Source organism: Taurulus bubalis, assembly GCF_910589615.1.
Source record: "Taurulus bubalis genome assembly, chromosome: 11".
Lineage (NCBI taxonomy): Eukaryota > Metazoa > Chordata > Actinopteri > Perciformes > Cottidae > Taurulus > Taurulus bubalis.
Window position 1 is genome coordinate 28060588 of NC_136599.1, and position 23014 is coordinate 28083601.

The 23014-nt window shown below is 46.4% G+C and overlaps 1 protein-coding gene across 2 annotated transcripts in view; it reads right to left on the reverse strand.

Annotated features, from left to right (window-relative positions):
• flna (filamin A, alpha (actin binding protein 280)) overlaps nt 1-22602 on the reverse strand; it is a 39291-nt gene extending 16689 nt beyond the window's left edge. For both annotated transcript variants that reach the window (XM_079225982.1, XM_079225981.1), the window contains exons 1-20: nt 22154-22602; nt 12947-13198; nt 12130-12227; nt 8929-9076; nt 8534-8652; nt 8130-8207; nt 7671-7833; nt 7341-7541; nt 5257-5394; nt 4521-4647; nt 4300-4436; nt 3981-4177; nt 3347-3460; nt 3109-3252; nt 2902-3025; nt 1966-2126; nt 1775-1865; nt 1470-1639; nt 574-691; nt 49-161 (exon numbers count right to left, since the gene is read on the reverse strand). In XM_079225982.1, the coding sequence (XP_079082108.1) occupies nt 49-161; nt 574-691; nt 1470-1639; nt 1775-1865; nt 1966-2126; nt 2902-3025; nt 3109-3252; nt 3347-3460; nt 3981-4177; nt 4300-4436; nt 4521-4647; nt 5257-5394; nt 7341-7541; nt 7671-7833; nt 8130-8207; nt 8534-8652; nt 8929-9076; nt 12130-12227; nt 12947-13198; nt 22154-22523 (3063 nt within the window). In that variant the 5' untranslated portion in view covers nt 22524-22602. The remainder of the gene's footprint in view (nt 1-48; nt 162-573; nt 692-1469; nt 1640-1774; nt 1866-1965; nt 2127-2901; nt 3026-3108; nt 3253-3346; nt 3461-3980; nt 4178-4299; nt 4437-4520; nt 4648-5256; nt 5395-7340; nt 7542-7670; nt 7834-8129; nt 8208-8533; nt 8653-8928; nt 9077-12129; nt 12228-12946; nt 13199-22153) is intronic.
• Between the last annotated feature and the right edge of the window lie 412 nt (nt 22603-23014).

Below are 23014 nucleotides of genomic sequence, written 5' to 3' on the forward strand. Positions count from 1 at the left end.
ATGGACACCAAGCTTCTAGAATGCAAATCAGCAAATGTGGTGTCACACCTTGCTGGCCACTGGCTTCCCTGTTGGTGAGGTCACCTTGGCGGCGACCTTCCCCTGACCACCAGCACCCTTTGATTTGACAGTCACTTCCTGGTCTTTGCCTACAGTCATCTCTGCAATGAGACACATAGCAAAGAGATCACTGTAAAACTACTCCAGATATCAAGTGGTATGGTTGAGAGTTTTTTATATGGGTGAAAAGAAAAATTATGAAAAGAAAATTCACACCCTGAAACTTTGGATAAATACATTTATAATTTCCAATAAGACTTTTTCCAATTTGTACTCAGGTCATGAATGTTTCTAACAAACTGATAATAATTATTATTATCCATCGTGCATCATTTTTCATCTATTTGTTTATTTTCCTGGCAGAAAAGTGATTTTAGGCAAACAAGAGAAATGAGAATGAAAAGCACAACATGAGAAAGGCCAGTGAGCTCTGGTTGTACACTGCATTATATCTACATGTGAGGATTGAGCTAAAAGGAGCAGGAGAAGAGTGAGGACAGGGAAAGTACGCACTGTCTCCCAGGCCGGTGACGTTGATCTTGCTGAGGTCCAGTGTGGGTGCCACGGTAAGGCTGAAGGGGCTCTTGGGAATGGGATCTCCACCGTAGGTCACAGCAACTCCCAGAGGGCCCTGGGGCAGGAAGTGATCACATCATTAACATGTAGGAAAGGGTGCACCCTAGGAACCACACTGCCTTGACTAACAGCATAATGTGATAGAGAACCAACAGAAGTTACGCCCGTTTATGACTTACCAAGCAAATGTGATAGTTAGGACTTATACTCAAAACACTTTCATACTTTTTTGATGACAATTATTCTATATATCCCTCTTTATCCATCACATCATCAAAAATGTGTCCATGATTGAATCCATTTTGAGGAATAGTTTGACATTTTGGGAGCTTACTCACTTTCCTGCCAGTCAGATTACAAAATCCATACAGCTCTCTCGTCTACCCATTAACTATGGAGCTAGTAGCTTAGCATAAAGACTAGAAACAAGAGGAGAAACTTAGCTAGTGTAGTAAAAAAAAGCAAAGAAAGCGCATGCCGATATCACTTTAGCTCAATAATTAACATTGAGACATTATTTATTGTCCCTAAACCAAAAGCCGTGGTTTCATTTGGAAACTCCAGAAGGCCCCTTCACCCTTCACCCACTGTTAGAAGCGTGCTTTCATGAGGTTCAGCGTTTTATTGCAGTAGATGAGTTCGAGACAGGAGCACCCACTGCTGTGAACGTATTTAAACACCTAAAAAAGAAAACCGGAGATGGCGGTGTACTGCGGCCTCCGGCAGGGAGTTGGTTAGTTTGTACACTGACTATGGAAACGTACCTCGTGCATTGAAAACATCCAAACTATCCCTTTACACTTGTGTGTGGGGAGACTTGATGTGACTCTCACCTGCTGCACGGGTGTGTACTTCACAGTGTGCGTGTTGTCATGGTTGTTGATGATTTCAAAGTCCTTGACAGCCTCTCCTTTGGTCGGGCCGCTGAAGTTGCAGTCCAGGTTTGCCTTCCCTGCTGCTTTCGTGCTCACAGTGAAATGAGTGGGCTTGTTCAAGTCAACACCTGAAAGAGAACGGGGACGTTAGCAAGTCAATAAAACACAATTCTTCTTCAATCTCGGCTTGATTGCAATAAACAAAGAGTTTGTTGGCATCGCCGCAATAGCACACAATTGGCACTGCTGATTGGTGGACTCACCACTGCGGCTGAGTCCCGGTCCCTCTGCCTTGACTTTGCTGGCATCGTGAGAAGGATCCACTTTGATCCTGATGGGCGTCATTGGAATAGCCTAAGTAACAAACAGAAGCAATACTGTGTTCAAACACATTTTACCAAACCGAATACACTCAATGCTCTGCTCCCACTCACGCTGCAGGATCCTCACTCACCTGGTCAGCAAACAGGACCATGATGGTGTAGCTGCCGGCTCCAGGAGGAGTGTACTTGACAGTGAATGTGTCGTTGTCGTTCCGAATTATGTCAAAGTCTATGTCGGCCTCTGCGGGTCCCACCACTCCGGGGGCACACTTGATTCCTATACTGATGTCACCTGAGGGAGGAGATGAAGTCATTCTGATGCTTCACATGCAGACATTTAGCCTCTATTGTCTTACTTCAACTAATGAGTCACTCAAATAAACACACCATCAAATATGTTGGTCACTAGTGGGCAGTGGAAGCAGATAAAACACAACAATGACAAATCATAATCTGATAACGTTTCTAAAGTGTGGTTGTATGAGGTTCTTCTCCACAGTCAATGTATTACTGCAGAATATGAGTTTGGAGAAAAGGCACGAGAACCAAGAAATGAACTGCTGGGGTCCCATTTCAGAGCCGAAAAGAATATTCTCAGCGCTCCACCTGAAGCAGTGAGAATCCATCGGTTTCTCTAAACTCCATCTACTGTTGGTAATACACGATGGACAAGGAGCTTAGACAAAAAACATCCAAACTATTCCTGGAAGACAAACGTATTAGCATCCAATGCCTATTTACACATCCACAAGACACAGAGCAACATTAGCTCCCATCTGGAGTCGCGTCTCGGTCCATCTGATGGATGAAAGACAAACTTTTAGCTGTGTTTTGCTCTCCACCACTAGCTAGTTGCTAACTTTGTTATCAGTATCTGTCACTGGGTGCAGGGAAGGTAGGTACACCGGGCTAAAAACTAAACAATGAGTGGAGGACATGTAAGGTGATGAACCTGTATTACATTCTGCAGATCTCCCGTCTAAGCTACGTATGTGATTGATAAAACATCATTACACAGTAGCAGAAAGCATCGTGTGAAAGGATGCAACAGGGTTGTGTGGCTCTACCTTGCCCAGCCTCTGCACAGTCAACAGTGAAGTATGTTGGCTCGAAGGCCTTGAGGCCAGTCTTGGCGACCCCTGGTCCTGAGACCTTAACCTTGTTTGGATGGCAGCCTGCTCCGATATTCATCTGTGATCAAAAGAACACAACCGCTTAGGAGACGTCCCCATAAAACACCCTTTGTGATTCTTAGTGTGCGTCTGTGGACTCACTCTGAATGGGCTGTCAGGGATGTTGACTCCTCCCCAGGAGACCATGGCGGTGTGTTTGACTGGTTTACGAGGGGTGTAAGTACAGGCGTAGGTGCCGTTGCCATTATCCTTAACCTGTACATCCACAGGAGCACCTTCACCGTCCTGTGGGGACGTTCAGAGCACGTGTTCAGAACATGAAGACATGTCTGTGCACGTGCACGTGCACGTGCTGGGACACACACACACACACACACACCTGAGCTGCAATCTTCAGAGGAGCTTTTCCTCCTTGCTTGGCGTCAACTGTGAACTCGGTGGGCTTTCCAACAGCCAACCCACTGCTTTGAAGGCCTGGACCGAACGCCTTCACCTGGAACACACACATCAAGAGCTCCAGGAAAACACTTCTACGTGATGTTGTAGTCGTCTGATTTGCAGCTGCACAACCTGAAGTGCACTTATTTTGTAAACAATTCATTCATATTTAAATATTTCCAATAATGCATGTATTGTTTCTGTTCCCTCATATGACAATTAAAGGGGTGTGGTTGTTGATGAGGTCACTTTACAGCCATTGGTTAACGTATTTGCCTCGTTTCCACTACGAGCTGAAATCAAACACGTACGCGGACCTCATTAACATGTTGAATGTAGATTAATTAATTAAGAACAATATATGAATAATCAAAAAAATAAAAATGAATCAAAAAAAAGATGTAACTCATTAAATAAATATCTATTTCTGCGCATATTTATTAATTTTCTAATTAACCTGCACATGAATTCGATAACTGAGGCTTTTATTTGTTAACCACTTTCTTTATTCATTCATTCATTGAGTCATGTATTCATTCATTAGAAAGGCAGCTCTAGCCTGGGTGTGCGTGCACCTTGTCGGGGTAGAAGTCTTTGGCTGGTGGGTTGACGATCTCCGCCATGAAGGGAGAGTGCTGGATGTCTTCGCTGTTGCACAGCACGTGCACGGCGTACTCCCCAGGCTCCGTGGGCCAGTAGCGCACGTCACAGGATCCATCGCCCTTGTCGTCACATTCGATCTTGGCCTGAGATGGACCTTCCACAGAGAAGCCTGGACGGGGAAACAACAAACGCAGCGACTTAAAGAGCCGTCAGTGAGGACGTGAAAGTCAAACTTTGGAAACATAGGACACCTGCTGTCAGGATGCTGTTACAGTGCACATGTCTACTCACCCAATGTACCCACGTTGTCTCCAACAGCCTCCACCACAAAGTCAGCAGATTTGCCTACAACGCCGCACTCCAACCCCGGGCCCCAGGCCCTCACCTTCTGCTGCCCGGCCTCGGCACCAATCTTGACCTCAATGGGACTAAACGGAGCAGAGCGATCAGCCACAGCGACAAGTCAATGTACTTCAACTGTGCTCCTTGTTTCCATGCGAGTGTGTGCGTACCTGCGGGGGATGTGCTGTCCTCCCCAGGTGATGGTGATGCTGTATGTTCCAGGTGTGGTCGGGTAATACTCAAAACCGTACGCACCGTCTCCGAGCTCTTTCCTTTTACACGGCTCCTCGAGTCCCTCTGCAAACAGAGATGACCATCAGCCCCTTTTCTTCTTTTTAAGCCATTTTAAGCCAAGGAGCCCCCCACCTCCCCAAACGTGGCACTACGGCGGCTGGGATCTAGTTGTCAAGATAGATTTGATTCATTCTGAAAGTCCTTTAGTCCTTTTTCTTTTCCAGATGGAAGCGGGGGGACACGCCTCGGCGCTTCTTTGGGCAGACATTAGCTATTCCAGCTTGAAGAACATTATTATCATTGATAACGATACCAGCTAATGCTAAAGCTAGTAATAGTCTGTTGAGCTTCATTTTTTTTAATTCAATCTTTTATACTTGAATGGACATTCAATGCTCTGAATGACCTCACCGCACTTTTTGAGCAAGCTACACTGACAACACTTGGCAAAGGTTATGGCAGAAAATGGGGAATAGTTTGCCTTCATTGGGAATCGTTTCTTTGGCTCCCTGATGGATGTAATCTCCATGTTCCCTCTTCTTACAGCTGCGCTTTGGTCTTCACCAACTCCGGAACAGAACCTCTGGCTCTTCGGCTGCCAAACGCCCACTATGTTCTCACGGGATGCGTTTCCATAAGCAGCCAGCGAGTGCCGTCTGCAGTAACACTTACTGGGCCCCTTGATGCTGACTTTGAGCTCCCCGGTGCCGGCTCCTTTGGTGTAAACCTGGAAGTCAGCCGTCTCCTTCACCCTCAGGCCCTTCGGCTGCAGACCACGACCCTTAGCTTTGCAGAGGCTGGGGTTGCATGCTGTGGAGGGAAACACACCATGAAACAGAGATAGAGAGAGATGGAGATAGAGAGAGAGAGTATTCCGACTCCAACAATATGTCTGTGTGAGTTCAGTGATGTCAGCGAGGAGAGGAGGAAAGAGGTACTGAGTGATGAAACCAAAACTATTTCCAATCCATCGTTTAGGAAGAGTGAAGGTTGCTGGAAAGCTTTCAGTGCGTTTCAGTCACCTTCCTCCTGCCCATCTATCTTATCCCACAGAGGCAATTCCCAAACCACAGGAAAGGAAATGAGCTTCCTCCATAAATCCAGATTAAAAGTGCATAAAATAGGAGCTGCTGAGTCACAGCTTGATGCCCTGCAGGAAGCAAAGGAAACCCCACAGGAAGAGAGGCCACTCGCAGCGGATGCAGACATGTTCCAGGAAGTGGACTGCTTAGTACTCTGCAGTTACATGTCATTATATTAAAACCGATGATAATAGAAGGCAGCGCAGACCAGATCCACTCCTTCTGTTCTTACCCTTCACAATAAAAGCCCTCCACATTTAATATCCGCAAGCGAGAATTTTGCAATACCAAAAATGTGAAAGTCCTAAAGAAGGCACTTTTTATATATGTTATAAATAATAGTTGTATTAATAGTTAATACATTATTTCCTAAAACTTTATAGGTTACAATCCATTCATAAAAACAACCCACCAAATCGTTGAAGATTCTTTACTAATTCTGTTAAGAGAAGTGCTGCAGACGATGTGAACTAAAATTCACTAACAATAATTAACATATGTGGAAACTTGTTGATCACGCTCTTAATGACTTAATCATCATCAGTATTTGAAATGAGAAAAGGAGGCACACTGGTCTGCATTTAGCAGCATCTTATGGAGGCTAACATTAGCTGAAATGATATAGATGTTCCTAAGTATCTGACATTACTGACTCAGTTCTGGGACTTTAACATAAACATTTTTTAACCTGTGCTACATTTTAGCATTTACCATTATTCCATAACAGCTACTTGTTAGCAACATTTAGAACTGCTTAACCAAATAGAAAGAAGACATTTTAACAACCTGGCAACCCAATACGTGTTCTTATAAACTGCATATGAGCTATTAAACATTTGTAAATGCTTTATGAAGCCATTAGTTACAAATGTTAATACCTTGTTGTTATCAAAATGTTTTGATATCACCGATATTACAGCGTTTTCTTGTATTGCATTAATGAAGCATTCTGTGCTTTTAATACAGAAAGACATCCCAAGCTGTATACAACCCTGCCACACATCTGTTAATTTAATTCCTAGAAATCCAGAAACTTAATGCTAAAAGCTGTATTTTTAACAATGCTACTGTGTCTATGTGTACACTCAAGACTACTAAACTGGAAGAAATTTAGCATCCGTTAGCTGGTGGGATTCTTCTGAGAATGAGTGTGAGGTTCTCCGTTGGGCATGAGTCATTTAGATAGATATATATATATATATATATATATATATATATATATATATATATATATATATATATATATATATATATATATATAGCACGCACACGCCCGTCACCCAGTCATCATGCTATCGCACACACACACACACACACACACACACACACACACAGTGGGTACCCAAGAGAGATCCCAGGAAACAGGAAATGACAGCAGAAGGAAGAGGCCGTTCCAGAGAGAGGAGAGATACCACCGGGCCTCTATCAAAGAGAAGGAAGAAAGGACACAACATCCCATACAGGGGAAGGAGAAGACAGGAAGGCATTACACACAACTGAAAAAAGAACATGAGAAAACATGTCATTTAGCCTTTAAGACTGACAGTGAACTAGCTGGTGGTTATTAGAGACGCAGATCTTAAGACTCCAATGTAACGTTGGTGGTTTACAGAAAACAGTGAAGCTCTTCCTATCCCAGTGATGCTGGAGTAGGACTACATGTAGAACTCCTACCCTCTCCCACGGTGACCGTGAAGGGACTCTTGCTGATCTGACCACCGGCAAAGGTGACGTAGAGGGTGTGCGGGCCCTCTTGGGTGGGTTTGTAGGTGCAGCGGTAGCTACTGTTGCCCTTGTCCTCGATGGCGCAGGTCACCGTGGTGTTCTTGCCGGCCGGGTCAATGATCATCACCTCCACCTCGCCAACACCAGCGCCTGAGGTGGACAGCAGTGGGAGGAGGGAATACTAAAGTGGTTAGCGTCTGCGTGGACCGACCGTGCTCTTCAATCCTTCTGCCTGACGCTAGCAGAGCAGCTGGCCCTCAGCCCGTCGGCCACCATTACCTGCTGTGTACACGTCAAAGTAAGTGGTCTTGTTGGCGATGTTTCCAGAGGGCTCGAGGCCCGGGCCCTGTGCCGTGGCCTTGCTGGAGTCTCCCTGAGACTTGCCGATCTCCACTTCGAAGGGGCTCTTAGAGATGTGCTGCCCTGCAAACAGCACCGTGACCTACAGAGCAGAATGCAGAGCGAGCTCAGTGCCAGATGCTGTACCACAGAATCATGACTGATGGATTCTTACTGAGCAGTATTTGCGAAAGCAAGTCTGATGTTGCTTGACACAAAAGAATGATCCCAGTTTCTTCCACACAGTGAGGCGACAGTTTATTCATGAAACACTGGAATCAGACTCTTTCTGCAGGTATCTGTATCAGCACTGAAACGTCCAATGATCTTTAAGCATCCAATAGGTTTTTTACACTATCGGACAAATACAATGCCAAGGAGTGATGAAAAGCAGCTCACCTTGTGCATGCCTGTGACTTTAGGGATGTAGAAGACAGAGTAGGTGCGGTTCTTATCATTGTTGCCCGTCACTTTAGCCTGGAGGAAGAGTTCAAAGCGTTAACCACGCAGTACACCATGATGACCAACAACCTGTAAGCATCTCAGAAGGACCGAACTACAGGGGAGCGGGGTAATATTCAAAGAAAACATTTGAGATTAAATATGGATCTTCTCGAAGATTGAAGTTGCAAATTCACGACTAAAGGAATATTCAAGTTCTTTCTAAACACGGTACCACTTTAATCTTGGACATTGTGGGTTTTCTCTGGGAAACCTTACCCCTCTCCTCCAGCTCTGTGATTGATTCATTCATTTTTGACCTAATGGCCCAAATAGCATGGCACTAAACCCCAGTGTCTCACCTCCTCTCGGTGTCCTGCAGGGTCCTCCACATAAACCAGCACCTCTCCCATTCCTGCGCTGATGGTCTCCACGGTGAACAAAGCCTTCTTCATCACCACATTACCGAGGGGCTCCACACCTTCAGAGAGAGATTAGAGAATGATCCTGGACCTGGACCGACCCCACAGAGTTGTAGGGGTCGTCTCACACACACACACACACACACACGTCACATTTATGGCAGTATCCAGACCATCGGAAACTGCTCCAGTCCAACCTCTTGGACTAGCTTAGTTTTTTTGGGGTCCTTGGCTCTAATAATCTTCCAGCTGCTCAGCTCAATGCAAGTGTGTGTGTGTGTGTGTGTGTGTGTGTGTGTGTGTGTGTGTGTGTGTGTGTGTGTGTGTGTGTGTACCTGGCCCATAGGCGCGGGCCTTCTTGGGGTTGAGTTTGGGTCGTAGAGGTGCGCCAGGCTTCAGCTTAGCCTTGGGGAACTGGGACAGGTAAGTCATCACTGAGTGTTCGTCCACATTGGGGTCCACGATCTCTTCAGGCGTTATCACCTACCAGGACATGAACACACACCTTCTTGTCAGCATGTTTTCCTGCCATGAAGACTGCACTACCCACAAAAATCTGAGGTGTTTTGATTTCACGTTCAAAACCACATACTAGCCTCTTCCTCGGCTCAGAAAGTACCCGAGACTCTCGCACGCCAAGCGGCATCATGCAGACGTGCTCACAGCCCGCAGACACAGCAGGGGAAGGGCCAGACACGGCTTCTGAGCAGAAACCCAGCAAGGGCGGAAACGGCAGCGACCACAGAGCAAACTACCAGCACGCTATGCTGTGCCAGCTACCAGGCTGTGCAGCTGCAGCCTGAGCCTGCAGGTGAGCTCACCACAAGACTGCATGGCTTCAGCTGATTAACTAGGTTCTGTCTTTCAAACCTGTCAAACAAACCTTCTCAGTAAGTCTTTTGTTTTTTGTATTCATTTTTTGTATTTATTTAACAGAGCACGGTTTAGAAATTGGGGAGACGGAGAGAGGGGTAAAACCCGGGACGCTGCGGTTGTATGGTACCAAGTCTTCTTTAAGGATGAGTCCCACTAGAGTCCAAAGCACCACATGCGTATTAACCTGCAGCTAAAAATACAACATTTCCTCCAGTTTCAGTAATATTTGCCAAAAGCTAAGGATGTCCCGATCAAGGTTTTCTTGTTTAAATATGTATCGGACATTATGAAATAACATATTGATCGATATGCTTAAGATGAAAGTTTAACTTGCTTGTTATTAAGTTACTCAGAATGTACATTACTAGGTATTACCTGCCACCTGAATGTTTTGGACTCTGCTCTTTGTTAACGAAGCTTAGCCACAGGAACAGAGAGTAGAGAACGGCCTTCTATTAGCCCAAAGGGATCCAGTCAGGTACGACTGCATCCTGAGGATCGGCTCTTCTCCAAGACGCGGCACCCGGAACAGACTTTTCATCATCATGAGTGGCCCCTTTAAACATTTACCTTTCAATAGGAATTTAGACAGTGAAGAGAAGTTGGGTTTGTTTGATACATGAGATTTGTAAACAAGATTTGTAAGGAAATATAGAGAATATCAGCAGCCTCATATCTTATAGGCTTATATCCTCAATGCATAACGTTAAATGGGTCAATCTGGTGCAATTTGAGAGCAAAATTAAGAAGCTAGATCTTTGAAGAACTTGTAAATAATTTCATGAAAAATTGACTGATTAATCGCATGATGCGCCAAATTCAATAATGAAGTAAAAACTAGTGTATTGCGCGCTATTATTTTAAAGTAATGTTATCAGAACAATATAACAGGTCCTCTGGAGCAACAGCAAGTTAACAACAGTATATAAATGAAAAATATATGCATGGGAAGAAAAAAATTATGTATTTAATTTTTTTTATGCTTCTATATGACTGGTCATTCCATTAAATATTGTATTTATTTTCAGATTTTATAGACTATTTTATTCTAATGTAAAACAGCTTAATATCATGCTGAAGAAGAAACATTTGTCTTTTATCAGGGAACAACATAAACAGTCTGTTCAGTAGTGAGGGTCCCTGTGAGGGACAAGCCCCTCCTTCTTTTGTCATGTTCAGTAGTAAGGGTCCCTGTGAGGGACAAGCCACTCCTTCTTTTGTCATGTTCAGTAGTAAGGGTCCCTGTGAGGGACAAGCCCCTCCTTCTTTTGTCATGTTCAGTAGTAAGGGTCCCTGTGAGGGACAAGCCACTCCTTCTTTTGTCATGTTCAGTAGTAAGGGTCCCTGTGAGGGACAAGCCCCTCCTTCTTTTGTCATATTCAGTAGTAAGGGTCCCTGTGAGGTACAAGCCACTCCTTCTTTTGTCATGTTCAGTAGTAAGGGTCCCTGTGAGGGACAAGCCACTCCTTCTTTTGTCATGTTCAGTAGTAAGGGTCCCTGTGAGGGACAAGCCACTCCTTCTTTTGTCATGTTCAGTAGTAAGGGTCCCTGTGAGGGACAAGCCCCTCCTTCTTTTGTCATATTCAGTAGTAAGGGTCCCTGTGAGGTACAAGCCACTCCTTCTTTTGTCATGTTCAGTAGTAAGGGTCCCTGTGAGGTACAAGCCCCTCCTTCTTTTGTCATGTTCAGTAGTAAGGGTCCCTGTGAGGGACAAGCCACTCCTCCTTTTGTCATGTTCAGTTTGTTGCTTACCTTAAAGATGTATGTTAAAGACCAGCAATTGATTAACTTTATACAAAAGCAATCAGTGCTTTTGATCTTGTTCAGTTCAGTGTTTCTTACTCAGTGAGAAAAGTCCAGTCTGTGTTGTCTTGAACAAGAGCACTGAAGTCTGGTTGGATGAGGTGGAGATGTGAAGGACAGCTAACGGGTATCTCAGCAGCGGCTTTGCGCGATTAATGTTCTCTCTGGAGAGCGAGGCTCCTGTGAGGCGGAGCGGCTCGCTGAGCACAGAAACTACAGAACAATACGTGCTTCAGTCTCTTGGCAACAAGCCGGTCTGTGAGGCTGTGGAAGCGTGCGCGCACACGTAAATTACCTTCAAAGTAAAAGCAGTGCCGTTGTAATGCATTTATGGCGCGCATCTTATTTATTTATTTTTATTTTTTGATTGACCTCAGGCTTGCTGGACTGAGAGCCGTAAGATGCCCAGGTCTGAACTACGCCGTCTGGGAGAGATTTAAAGTGCAGCACCTGTGTGTGGCAGCATAAAGCCCCTAAAAATAAAAAAGAAGGAGTTAACGCATGATCAAATGATTAACGCCGTTAATAGTTTGCTGCGTTAGCGCGTTATTAACACGTTAACGCGTTTTTAACGCCCAGCCCTAATAAATATGAATGGTGGAGAGTCACGACCATGAAACATGGTAAACAAGACGGGGTCCTCGTTTCAAGACGGGTCTGGGTGGTTGCCGACCTCGGCGCAGACCCCTGAGGACAGTCCATCCCAGTTGAGAGACGGCGCCGGTAGCACTAAACCGATCAGAGCCGTTCGCACCGCCACCGAGGACACGCGCCTCATGGGGGTCCCACATAGGGGTCCTGCTACACCCAGTTGGACAGGCAGACATTCATTAGAAGACTTCATGGTGTTCTCTTACCTGTGGGATGCCCAGCCAGTCGTCAGCTTGCTGCATGGCCTCGCGTGCATTGTCCACTGGTTTGGTCTGATCCCACTGATCCCAGTCAGGACACAGACCTGCAGGAAAGAGCTGAGCTGACCATCTCATGACAATATAATGCAATTACAATGACGATACCTTTTGTATTTAAAGCTGTTCAGTCAAACACAATGAACACGGATACATGTTCAGTAAGATACCATTCTGTGTTACTGCCCTGCAGAGAGAAAGGAGCATGAGCGCAAACACACTCGTACAATCACAGTAGACAAGCACGTCTAATCTTCATCTGAAGGTGAACAGGCAGCAGTGATCATTAGGTGTGTCTGTGGCTCTTCAACAGGTCTGCCCTTGAACCCACTGGGTGGTAGGCTCTTCCGTCATCACAAACTCACACGCTGGCAAAGTGTGTCAGCGGTTGTTTTTATCTGCTTGTTCAAAACTGATTCTGAGTCCGAGGGTTTGTTGTTTTTGGACACTGCTGGAAATCTGCTGCAGGGACCTAATGCCAACTATTTCTCCGGCTCAGGGCTGCGAGGGATCCACAGGTATGCCAAACATCCTGAGCATGTAAACAGAAACCTCCTTTATGCCTCACTTTCCTAATCTAACATGGCTGTAGTGGGAGGAATGCCCCTCCTCATCGCCCCCGGCCCACAGATGACAGGCGCCGATGCCTCCCCTGACCCGGCATCAGACCCTTTCCTGTCCGCACACGCACACATTCTAGTCCTTCACCTCCACTGACCCACACATAACACGTCCCAGGACAAGGAAAACAAAGGTGCGCACTCACCTGGAGCACAGCTGTCGACCAGGGCTCCCAGGGCCCGACCGGTCTGCCAGTCCCTGTGGAAGTTGGTGATGGGAAGCTCAGGCAGTTTGTTCTGGATCCAGCCCAGCAGCCTCTGCTTGGGCGTCTTCTGTTTGCCGTCATCCGTCTCCTCATCCTCATCCCACATGGGCATGGAGATAGAGTAGTGCAGGATCAAGGTCCAGATCAGACCCAGGATCAGCTTCAGGTTCCCATCCACGATGGCTTTAGAGTCTGGAGTCCAGAGGAAGAGAGAGGGGGGACAGATGTGAAGTCATGTTACCGCCTCTTTACAACTTAAAACAATCTTACACACTCATAGTAGACAAACAGATCATTTTATTTAGAAGAGCTTCAGTCCGATAAGAAGAACTGAGGGTGGAGGGGATTTCAACGTTTCCAAAGATGTTTTGGAAATGGAATATACCGACTGAGAAACGGATGAGTAGAGTCTGATCTTTGCTCCTCCTGAAGTGGAGGCTGAAGCGCCTCAGTGTTTCAGACGTAATGATCGGAGTGTCTGTTATTCAACGTCTGATGGCCTCGTATGGCTTCGTCTCCAGGGAGGAGGGATGCATTCCTAGAAGTCCTGGAGCATGGTCTGGAAACTACAAACCCCCCACAGCGCAGAACCTGCTCCGATGAAGCTTTTAAAAGAGTTTCATCTAAACCCTGATTCTGTTCTAGTGCAGCCTCTAATACTGTTGTGTGTTTAATGCGGCGGGTAATTCCCTATATGTAGATGTAAACTCTTACGTGTAGCAACAGAATGAGCCAACCAGCACATCTAGCAACGTTTGGTTGCTCCAACAGTTGAGGCATTCGTCTGTGTTCAGAGAGAGCACACAGTGATGCAACCAGAAGCTAGCCCGGCCATTTGTTTGCTTATTGACGTCTAGACTGGAATAATTGTTGGTAGCAGCCGCTCAACTCCAACAACAATAAAAGCTCCACTCCTGAGGAGGTTGTTTTCTTTGATGGTTTGCATGAGGCTGATGCGGCTGCAGACGGGGGGCTGAATATTTAAAGCCGGCAGTAGGAGGGTCTGAAAGCTGCGTCCCAGAGCTGCAGAATCGGGATGAAGGGGGGGTCTAAAGAGTGGAGGTTAGGGGGGCCCCGTCTGGAAAAGGCCGTTAAGACATGAATAAACACTGACGAGTTCTTTAGCTTTACATGCAGAGCTACAAACTCAGCGTGCTGCTCGTCTGAAGTTGTGTTCCAACAGAGAGATGGGCTCACCAGCTGCTCCCCGTGGATAAAACACACCCACCACCATGGGAACTTTGAGCAGAGCTGGATCCTTCTAGTAACCGAGTGGCAACTCAGGAATGATGGGAGAAAAGAAGAGGCAAGCCGAGACGCAGGAGACAGGAAAGGAAAGAGAGGGAGGCAACAAGAGATATAAGGGTTGCCTGGAGACAGATAAAGCTAGAGTCAACTTTACTTATGTAGCCCGATATCACACAGTTGCCTGAGGGCCGTTAAGGACGGGAGGGGCTGTGCACGTGTACCACAGGCTGGCACTCGCAGCAGGAATGTTAGTCAGCTGAAGTAGAAGTGCGTCTCATAGTCCGACCACAACAAAACCAGAACAAGAGCACACATTTCAACTAATGAGTATTACAAATGTTGATTGTCCCCAGTTCATGAAATAGAGAGAAACTATGTTTTCTTTTTCATTGTATCCTACAACGTGGCAGCAGAATGTGATGAGCACTGTCAAGCTTGCGCCTTCACTTTTCTGGATGTAACAAAGCCGTCCGGGGCAGGACATCGGCACACAGTCTCTGTGTGCTGCTCTCTGATTCCAACCTCTCTCTCACACACACACACACACACACACACACACACACACACACACACACACACACACACACACACACACACACACACACACACACACACACACACACACACACACACACACACACACACACACACACACACAAAGCCACTAAACATGCAAGGAATCTGCCAGCATTCCCGGCAGACCACAGTGCACCGAGCCTGATGCAGCCCATATACGGACACAGACGCGGATCAGGCGCTCCTCTGCTGACTCATAAGATATAGAGGGGCAGAGTCAACCCAGGCTACCGTATGGAGAGTGTGCATGTCTGGGGTTTATGCTCCATCTGCCCCCGAAAACTCCCATGACTCATCTATGTGGCTCGTAGCTGCTGACCCCCCCTCTCCCTCATGTGGCATCGCTATGACATCATCGCAACCCCTGACCCCTGAACATTTTAGAGAGGGAGGAGAACGCTCAGAGAGGAACGGTTCTGCACAGTATTCAGGCTGCATTGCCACATCTGGTGCACATTAGTCCTGGGATGTTGTAAAGGACCGAACAGCACAGCAGGTCTACATGGACCCGAGGACTGTCCTCTCCCTGTCTATCGCTCATGATGTCCTCATATTTATACAATATATCCACCAACACATGATTAAAACATTAGTATTGTCCATAAGGCTCTCCTCTCAACATTAGCATTTTCCCTAAGAGATTATACACTAAACATTAGCATTGTGAGTGAGTGGGACTATCACGTCGTACTTTGGAACAAAGTTACTTTGGGCAGACTCCTCAGACATGAAGACCAAATGTGTACGCAAGTATGGAAAAGAGAGAGTGGTTGGAGTGACCAAACCCTGGTCCGACAGTCTCTGAGGAAATGTCACACATTCCCCCCACACACACACACACACACACACACACACACACACACACACACACACACACACACACACACACACACACACACACACACACACACACACACACACACACACACAGCTTGTAGCCTCAAAAGCTGAAGATCATTGACCTGGCGCTCTCTTCTTCCCCCCTCTAACTCCATGCAACAAGCCACACTGGAGGTACTACACTTCCTCCTCTTCCTTTCTACTCCTTCCAGTCCTCCTCCCTCCCTCCCTTCTCTCCACTCCCTCCGCTGGAAAAAGTCCGTCCTGGTTTTTTAGCCTTAAAAGGGCAGAAGCAAACTGGATCCTGGCAGCCCTCCCATTCCCGGGCTCTGGTTACAGACGGAGGGAGGACAGCACAGGGAGGGGAGGGCCGACAAAAAAAGGTAAGGAAAAGTGCTGTGTGGCACATTTTTAAAAGCCCACACTGACAACAGCACCCGCTGAGGATGGACGGAAAATTAGAAAACTGTTGAAGGGATAGGCAGAGAGAGAGAAATGAAAAACATGAGTGGGAGCAGTGAGTATAGGGACAGGCTAAGAGAGAGGCTGAGGAGGTGAGAGGAGGACAGAGGCATCACATAAAACAACGAACAAACTAAGGGGGGGGAACAAATACCAGGCGGTTGTTTCCTGGAAACCTCAGAGAACCGCGATGAACCAGAAGAGCAGAGTTAGGGTTTCCGAGTAATAGGTAGTTCTCGGCCTAGAAAAGTCGATCCAAGGGTGAGAGTGTTTGGAGCTAAAACCTTGTAACATAATTGACAGGACACAGAGCACAAACAACTGCCATCATCCAGTGCAGTTGTTTTGGGTTCGATTCATTTAAAAACAATAAGAATGTTTTTAAGTTACAGGATATGATGAGTCATTGCAGTTTATATGCAAGTGGCCAATTTATTGAAATATCTAACCTAACCATTGCAATATCTGTGAGTGAGTTAAATAATATGTTGCTGTATGTGTGCTTGTTCAGTCTGAACATGAGGCATGGGGTGTTGGGGCATGTTTCCAACTCTGATGTAATGCAATAGCCTGAATACCACTGTACTGAATGGGAAAGCGCACTGTGCTAATCCTCAGTATCCACTTGACCAGTCCTCTTTTGCCTGTGCAGACAGGAAGTTATGCTAATGGTAATGAGCGGGCAGGAAGTAATCCATTTAGACCCAACTGAGTGGCCAAACTCTTGGTTATCTCACTCCAACAATCCTCTCTGCCCTTTGCCCCACCCTTTATCTCCTTTCTGAAATGTAAGATTTCATTTGATGTTGTTTGACATCCCTAACACAAGCAGGCTCTCAGTATGCAGACTGTTTAGATTTCCCCAGTGGGTTAAAGTCATTACATGATGACGACTGACGTCTTGGGGGTTGCTTTAGCATTCCTGCTGTAATGGACCCTTGGCTAAGCCCCGCCCTGCTGCTGCTTCGTCAAGCTGTCAGAGCTACGTCACCATGGAGCCCACACTGTCACTAAATCACTCCCTTCCCATCACAAATCCTATCTATTTTTGGGAAAGAGCGATTTCATGGAGATGTAGACAGTAAGTTCTCCAATATTCAATTCAGTTTATTTTGTATAGCCCAGAATCACAAATTACAAATGATGCTCAGAGGGCTTTACAATCTGTACACACAACATCCCTGTCCCAGGACCTCACATCGGATCAGGAACAACTCCCCAAAAAAGAAAAAACCCTTTCACAGGGAAAACAGGAAGAACCTTCATAGAGCAACAGAGGAGGATCCCTCTCAGGAGGGACAGAAGAATAGATGTCATGTGACCAGAATGAACAACATAACAGAGTTACAGCACATTACATCAATATGACAGAATGAATATGTTTGAAGGCTATATCACAAAGTAAAAACTGATTCAGCAATGAAAACAGAATAAAAAAGATAAAGACAGAGCAAAGCTACAGATCACAGTGTGAAAGTGAACAAGCACGTCACCTGGTGATTGAGACAGGAGACAATGAACAACACTGTTTCTGTAAAGCTGGGTAGCTCTTTCTTCACCCTTACAAAAGTAGCTAGCGTGCTAACGCTAGTTAGTGGTTTGCTAACGTACTCTGCTAATGCTAGCTCCTAAGGGGCCTAGTTTAAACCTACAAACCGGCTGTAAACACATTGTTGTCCTTATGTTGTCCTTGTTCTATGGCAAACAGTGGCTTATTTACACTTTCAGCAGAGGCGTAGCAACATTAGCACTCATTTGGAGTTGTGTTCCTAGCGTCCTGATGAATGGAAGTCCAATAGTCACTCTCCTTTTAACTGTCTTGTTCACCAACTTCTGAGAAAAATAACTTTAGCTTAGACTGATAAGAGTAATGAGAGAGAGCTAAAATGGTAAAGTTGTGGACAGACTTCTTTTTGCAACCAGAGGAGTCGCCCCCTGATGGCCAGCAGAAATACTGCAAGTTTAAGACACGTCCACTGACTCAACTGTGGCAGTAACACAGCAAAAAAGTTGGCCAACAATCAGCCACAACACAGCAGGTGAGACTACAGCTTCAAAACCACGCAGTACTGTATTCAAATGGATACGTCAAGGATGCGTGTTATTGCTTTTCATTTTCCCAGTTGTAAGAGAAAGATTATATTATCTCATCTCGATAAAGTAACATTACCTTAGATGAGGGTTAGGGTTCGAGCAGAAGGATAACTTCTTCTGTGTGCTTGTTTATCTCGTTCTTTCAGGAACATAACAGGAGGAGACAGCCTGCTGGTTGCCACACAGCGGTCTGTCTCAACCTGCATGTCTCTGCCGCCAGGCTCAGGGTTACACCACAGCTCCGATTGTTCCACATCCCGCCTGTGAGCACGTATGACGGGAAGAGTTTGGCACTACCGCTGCCGTTCTTCATGTTACCTGACGAGCTCCTCACAAGCTCAGTCAGGTACAGATTAAGAGTTAAAAACTGGGCTGGGCTGCTGACAAGAAGCTGACAAAGAATAAACAAATTATTGTTATTAATAAAACATAGTACATAGGTAGTGTGTGCTAAAGCTCCGTCGTACATCAAACAGAATAATGCCAAGTAAAATAATTGGCCAATACATGGGTGTGATGAGCACAGTGGAATATGAACATACGCTGACAGACATATGTAAAGCACATGCAGAGTTTATAGTGACATTATAAGACATGATGGAGAGCCTCAGCCTGTTTTGACCATTGCTACCATCAGTGTCTCTCCCATCTCCGCTACAGTAGATGGCAGCCCTGCCACTCTCTAACCACGTTCCTGGCCGACTACAAGTCAGTTCTACCCTGGATTTATCAGCAATCATGTGTATGCTGCCGGTGCCAGATCATCAGAATCAGAAACCGTTTATTTACCAGAAATGTTACACAAACGAGGATTTTTTCTTGGCGGAAGGTGCATAACATTAGACGAGACAATCAACCATCAACAATCAACGACCAGAACAGTGCAATATATATTAAATTAAGCATAAGATAAAGTGCTCAGGCAAACAGATAACATCAATGTAATCACGTGGGCTTTGTCAAAACTGCAGAGAGAGGGAGTGCGAGGTCCCCACATTGCTCTACGTCCTCTCTACCCTGTTATGTTATTATGTTTGTATTAGTTTGGTTACTGTTGAGGTTTTTCCAGCTTCTCAGCCTGCTGAAAGATCCACCATGACAACCACTATGGATCCATTTCACGTAACAACAACCCTCATCTCAGTGGAGAGTCAAAGCTACAGTCTATGCTTCATGTGTTAAAGCTGTCTCCTGTCCATCTGGTTGTATAGAAGTCTATGCTTCATGTGGACAACTGTGGCTCAGTGGGGATCGGTGTGTGTGTGTGTGTGTGTGTGTGTGAGAGAATGTTAGCTACTGGGCAGCTGGAACGTTAGCCGTGAGCGGCTAACGTTCCAGCTGCCCAGTAGCTAACATTCGTCTTCTGGAAGCTTAGATCCTTTGATATCAGCAGAAAGATTCTTCATGTTTTTTATTTATCAGGGGATCTTAGCTAGTGTCCTCTTCTATGCTGTGCTTTGCTGGGGATGATAAAAACAGGATCAATAAGATGATCAGAAAGGCTGGCTCAGTGATTGGCCTTCCCCCGGACTCACTAGAGGTCACTGTAGAAAAGAGAACAAGGGCCAAGTTAAAAACGATTGTTTCTTTTGAAGGCCATCCACTACACTGTGTTTGTAATGGTCTCTACTGACCACCAGAGGGCATCTCCTCTGGTTGTATAGAAGTCTATGCTTCATGTGTTAAAGATGCATTGTCTCTGACCACCAGGGGGCGACTCCTCTGGTTGTATAAATCAGTTACAGTAGTTTAGGGCAGTTTGTTAATTGAAGTCCATCAATAGAAAACTAATCCCCAACTATTTTGATATTCAATTCATCATTTATAACAATAGTTTGTGACTTTGGGAAACTTGTCTATTCGCTTTCTTTCTGAGAGTTAGATCAGGAGAATAATAAGTCTGTGCATTAGCTTAGCTTAGCACAAAGAAAAGAAACAGGGAAACATCTTTCTTGTCCTTTCTTGTATTTATGCTAAGTCAACCAGCTGCTGCAGCCAGCTTCATATTTTCAGTTAGTCTGTTATTATCAAAGACAAATACCCAATATGTATTGGTTGTAGCTTGTCATATCTGTTCCATATAATTGTAAACATTGGGCCTGAAGTCGCCTCAAGCTCTGGGGATATTTTTCTCTTTCCAGACATTTTATAGATTGTTGTTTTCACCCCTAGTCCACTTCCACACTCCACCACTGTGGCCTCTTGGATGGAGAAAATGACTGGCTTGTCTAAAGTAACTCATGATGATAGTGTAAAACAGAGTACTGTTGTGTATCAAGCAAAGGAGAAACAAAAGAAATGTGGACATCAACATCCACAACGGGCAGAAAAGTTGAACGCAAACTGGTGAAACCAAACAGAGACAGCGAGAGCTTCAGACCGAAGAAAGAGAATCAACGCTGAGGAGTTTTGTAATTTGTGGTAAGGGTTGCTGGCTGGGTGTGCCCACTTTCTGCAATGAAATGAGGAAGTAAAACAGGAGCGCAGGCTGCTTTCTCATCTTCAGATGAAATGACTCAACAGGAGCAGTTAGGATGAGGGTGAGTCAGTAGGATGGCTCACTGGGGCCAGTGCAATGCCCTGAATACTACCTTACCAACCTCCACCCATGAGGAGACCCGTCCTCAGCAGCTCCACCGCTCCCTGTCCGCTAGGACGAAATTTCAAGTGACATCGTATTTGACATGATGCAAAAACAGTGCTGTGGACTCACCTGTTGGCTGCTAGCGGTGGAAACCGTGGAGTGAGCCAGACAGAGACTCACTCATGTCTGAGTCACACTGGCTCGGCCACAAACCACAGACTCTCTGCTGATAAAGGTGTCGCCTCAGAGAGCCTGCAGTCTTGCCTTTACTCCAGGTGTGGACAGGGTGAAACATCTGATCGGCTTAGTCACTTTATGTAGACTTGCTCCAGTATCGGAAAGGCCTCCTATCAAGTCTAAATTACTGGATCGGGTACCGCGAGTATGTGAGTCTATTCACCGTTCTGATATCACGTCATCCGATCATTCATCAGCCGACTTACACGACACAGGAACAACAGTACAGATTCCTGCCTGATCGCAAAATAAAAGAAACATGCAATCTCAACTATGAATCGAAATTAACAGCTAGATTGGATTTGGAACCAAATCCATCCAGCACCCTGTTGAGCGCCACTCATTCACTGCAGTGGGGCAACCTATTCTGTATGGGGAGATGAACACAAGAAGACCACGTCCTCCTGGTTCTGTATTACAGTTCAGCAGCAAAACAAATACATGAGTTTATATGCAGTAGTTGCAAAATCCCCCATGCTGCGAGCAGGTACGAGGCGACATGCAGGAAGAGCCCATGAAACCCAGCGTCCTCTCTGACGCTGTGGAGACCCAGCCACAGCCCACTGCACGACATGAGCACAGACAATAGCCCTGTGTGTGTGTGTGTGTGTAGGATCAGCTCTACTGTCCTACTAGGCCTGGGTTACTTCCAGGCCCACAAAGTTGAGCCCAGCTGGCAGACCTCAGAGAGCCTGGGCCCCTCAGTCAGACCCCCTCCTCCCAGAACAACCACCTCACTGTGGAACGGCGGAGACAAAAGCCCAACGCCCCTGGACTCCAGGGAAACGCCTGAAAACACACTGGGTAATGACCCCAACCCTTATTTAACACCGGTTCACAGAGAACCCAGCACTCCTTCTTTACAAGCCGACTTTCTTTTTTTTCTTCTTTTTTTTTTACTGGGCACCAACATGCTTAACTTTCTTCAACAGTTCTCTCCGTGATCACCGGCTGCGGGACACTGTGCTCCAGCTTGAGCAGCTGCTTAGCCCCACTTTCAGTTCATTTCTTCAAGCAAAGTGACCTGGTATGCACAACGGAGAGGGAGCACCTGAATGGAGGTCGAGGTGCGTTAGGGGGCTCTCATTCATTACCCTCGGACTCACCTATGGACACCAGCTTAATGTTCTCCTTGTCCAGGAACTCCAGGGCCACCGACACGTTCTCCAGCTGCATCTGGCGGAAGGTGGGCCTCTGGTTGTACTTTCTGAACATCTTCTTCTGGGACAGGACCTCCAGGAGCCCGATGAGCCGCAGCCCGTCGCCGAGGTCCGTCTGCAGGTTGCCGAGCCTCTTGTTGACGCACTTCAGGTGCTCGTTGCACCAGCGCGTGAAGGTGTTCTGCTGGATCTTCTTCCACGGCGCATCCTCGGCCAGGTCCTTCTCCGTGGCGGGCATTTCTGCGTCCTTGTCCGTGGAGAGAGCGTTAGGAGCGGGCGCGGCGCTCTGGTGGAGCCGGGGGTGTGACGCACTCATCTTTATGGACTCGGCTGACTGGTGGTTCGCTGGCGGTCTGTCTGGGTGGAGTCTGCTGCTCCCTCCTTCTCTCCTTCTCTCCTTCTCTCCTCGTCTGCGTCTGAGAGGGAAGGGAAGAGGAAAGAGAGGAGTGGACTGGGTGAGACTGACTTATAGCCCCCAGATAGATATTTAGCAAAGAAAAGTAGGCGGTTATGGCAGCGGGAAGCAGAAAAGGGAGTCTTTCTGGACGGCCTGAAGCCGCACGTGATACATATCACGTGGTGCAAGGAGCTCCAGCGAAACGACACCGTTTCATGTCCGGCGCTCCCGATGCAGGAGACATGACCCAGGGGAGCCGCAGCTCAAAGATGGCAGCTGATGTAAGAAAGTACACCAGCTGACTCCGACACGAAGAGTGCAGAGCGGGGAGATGGTTTTGGATTGGCCATGGTCTGATAAATCCGACTTTAAAGCCGTTTAAAATAGAAATCATGTCTGTTAGCCGACTG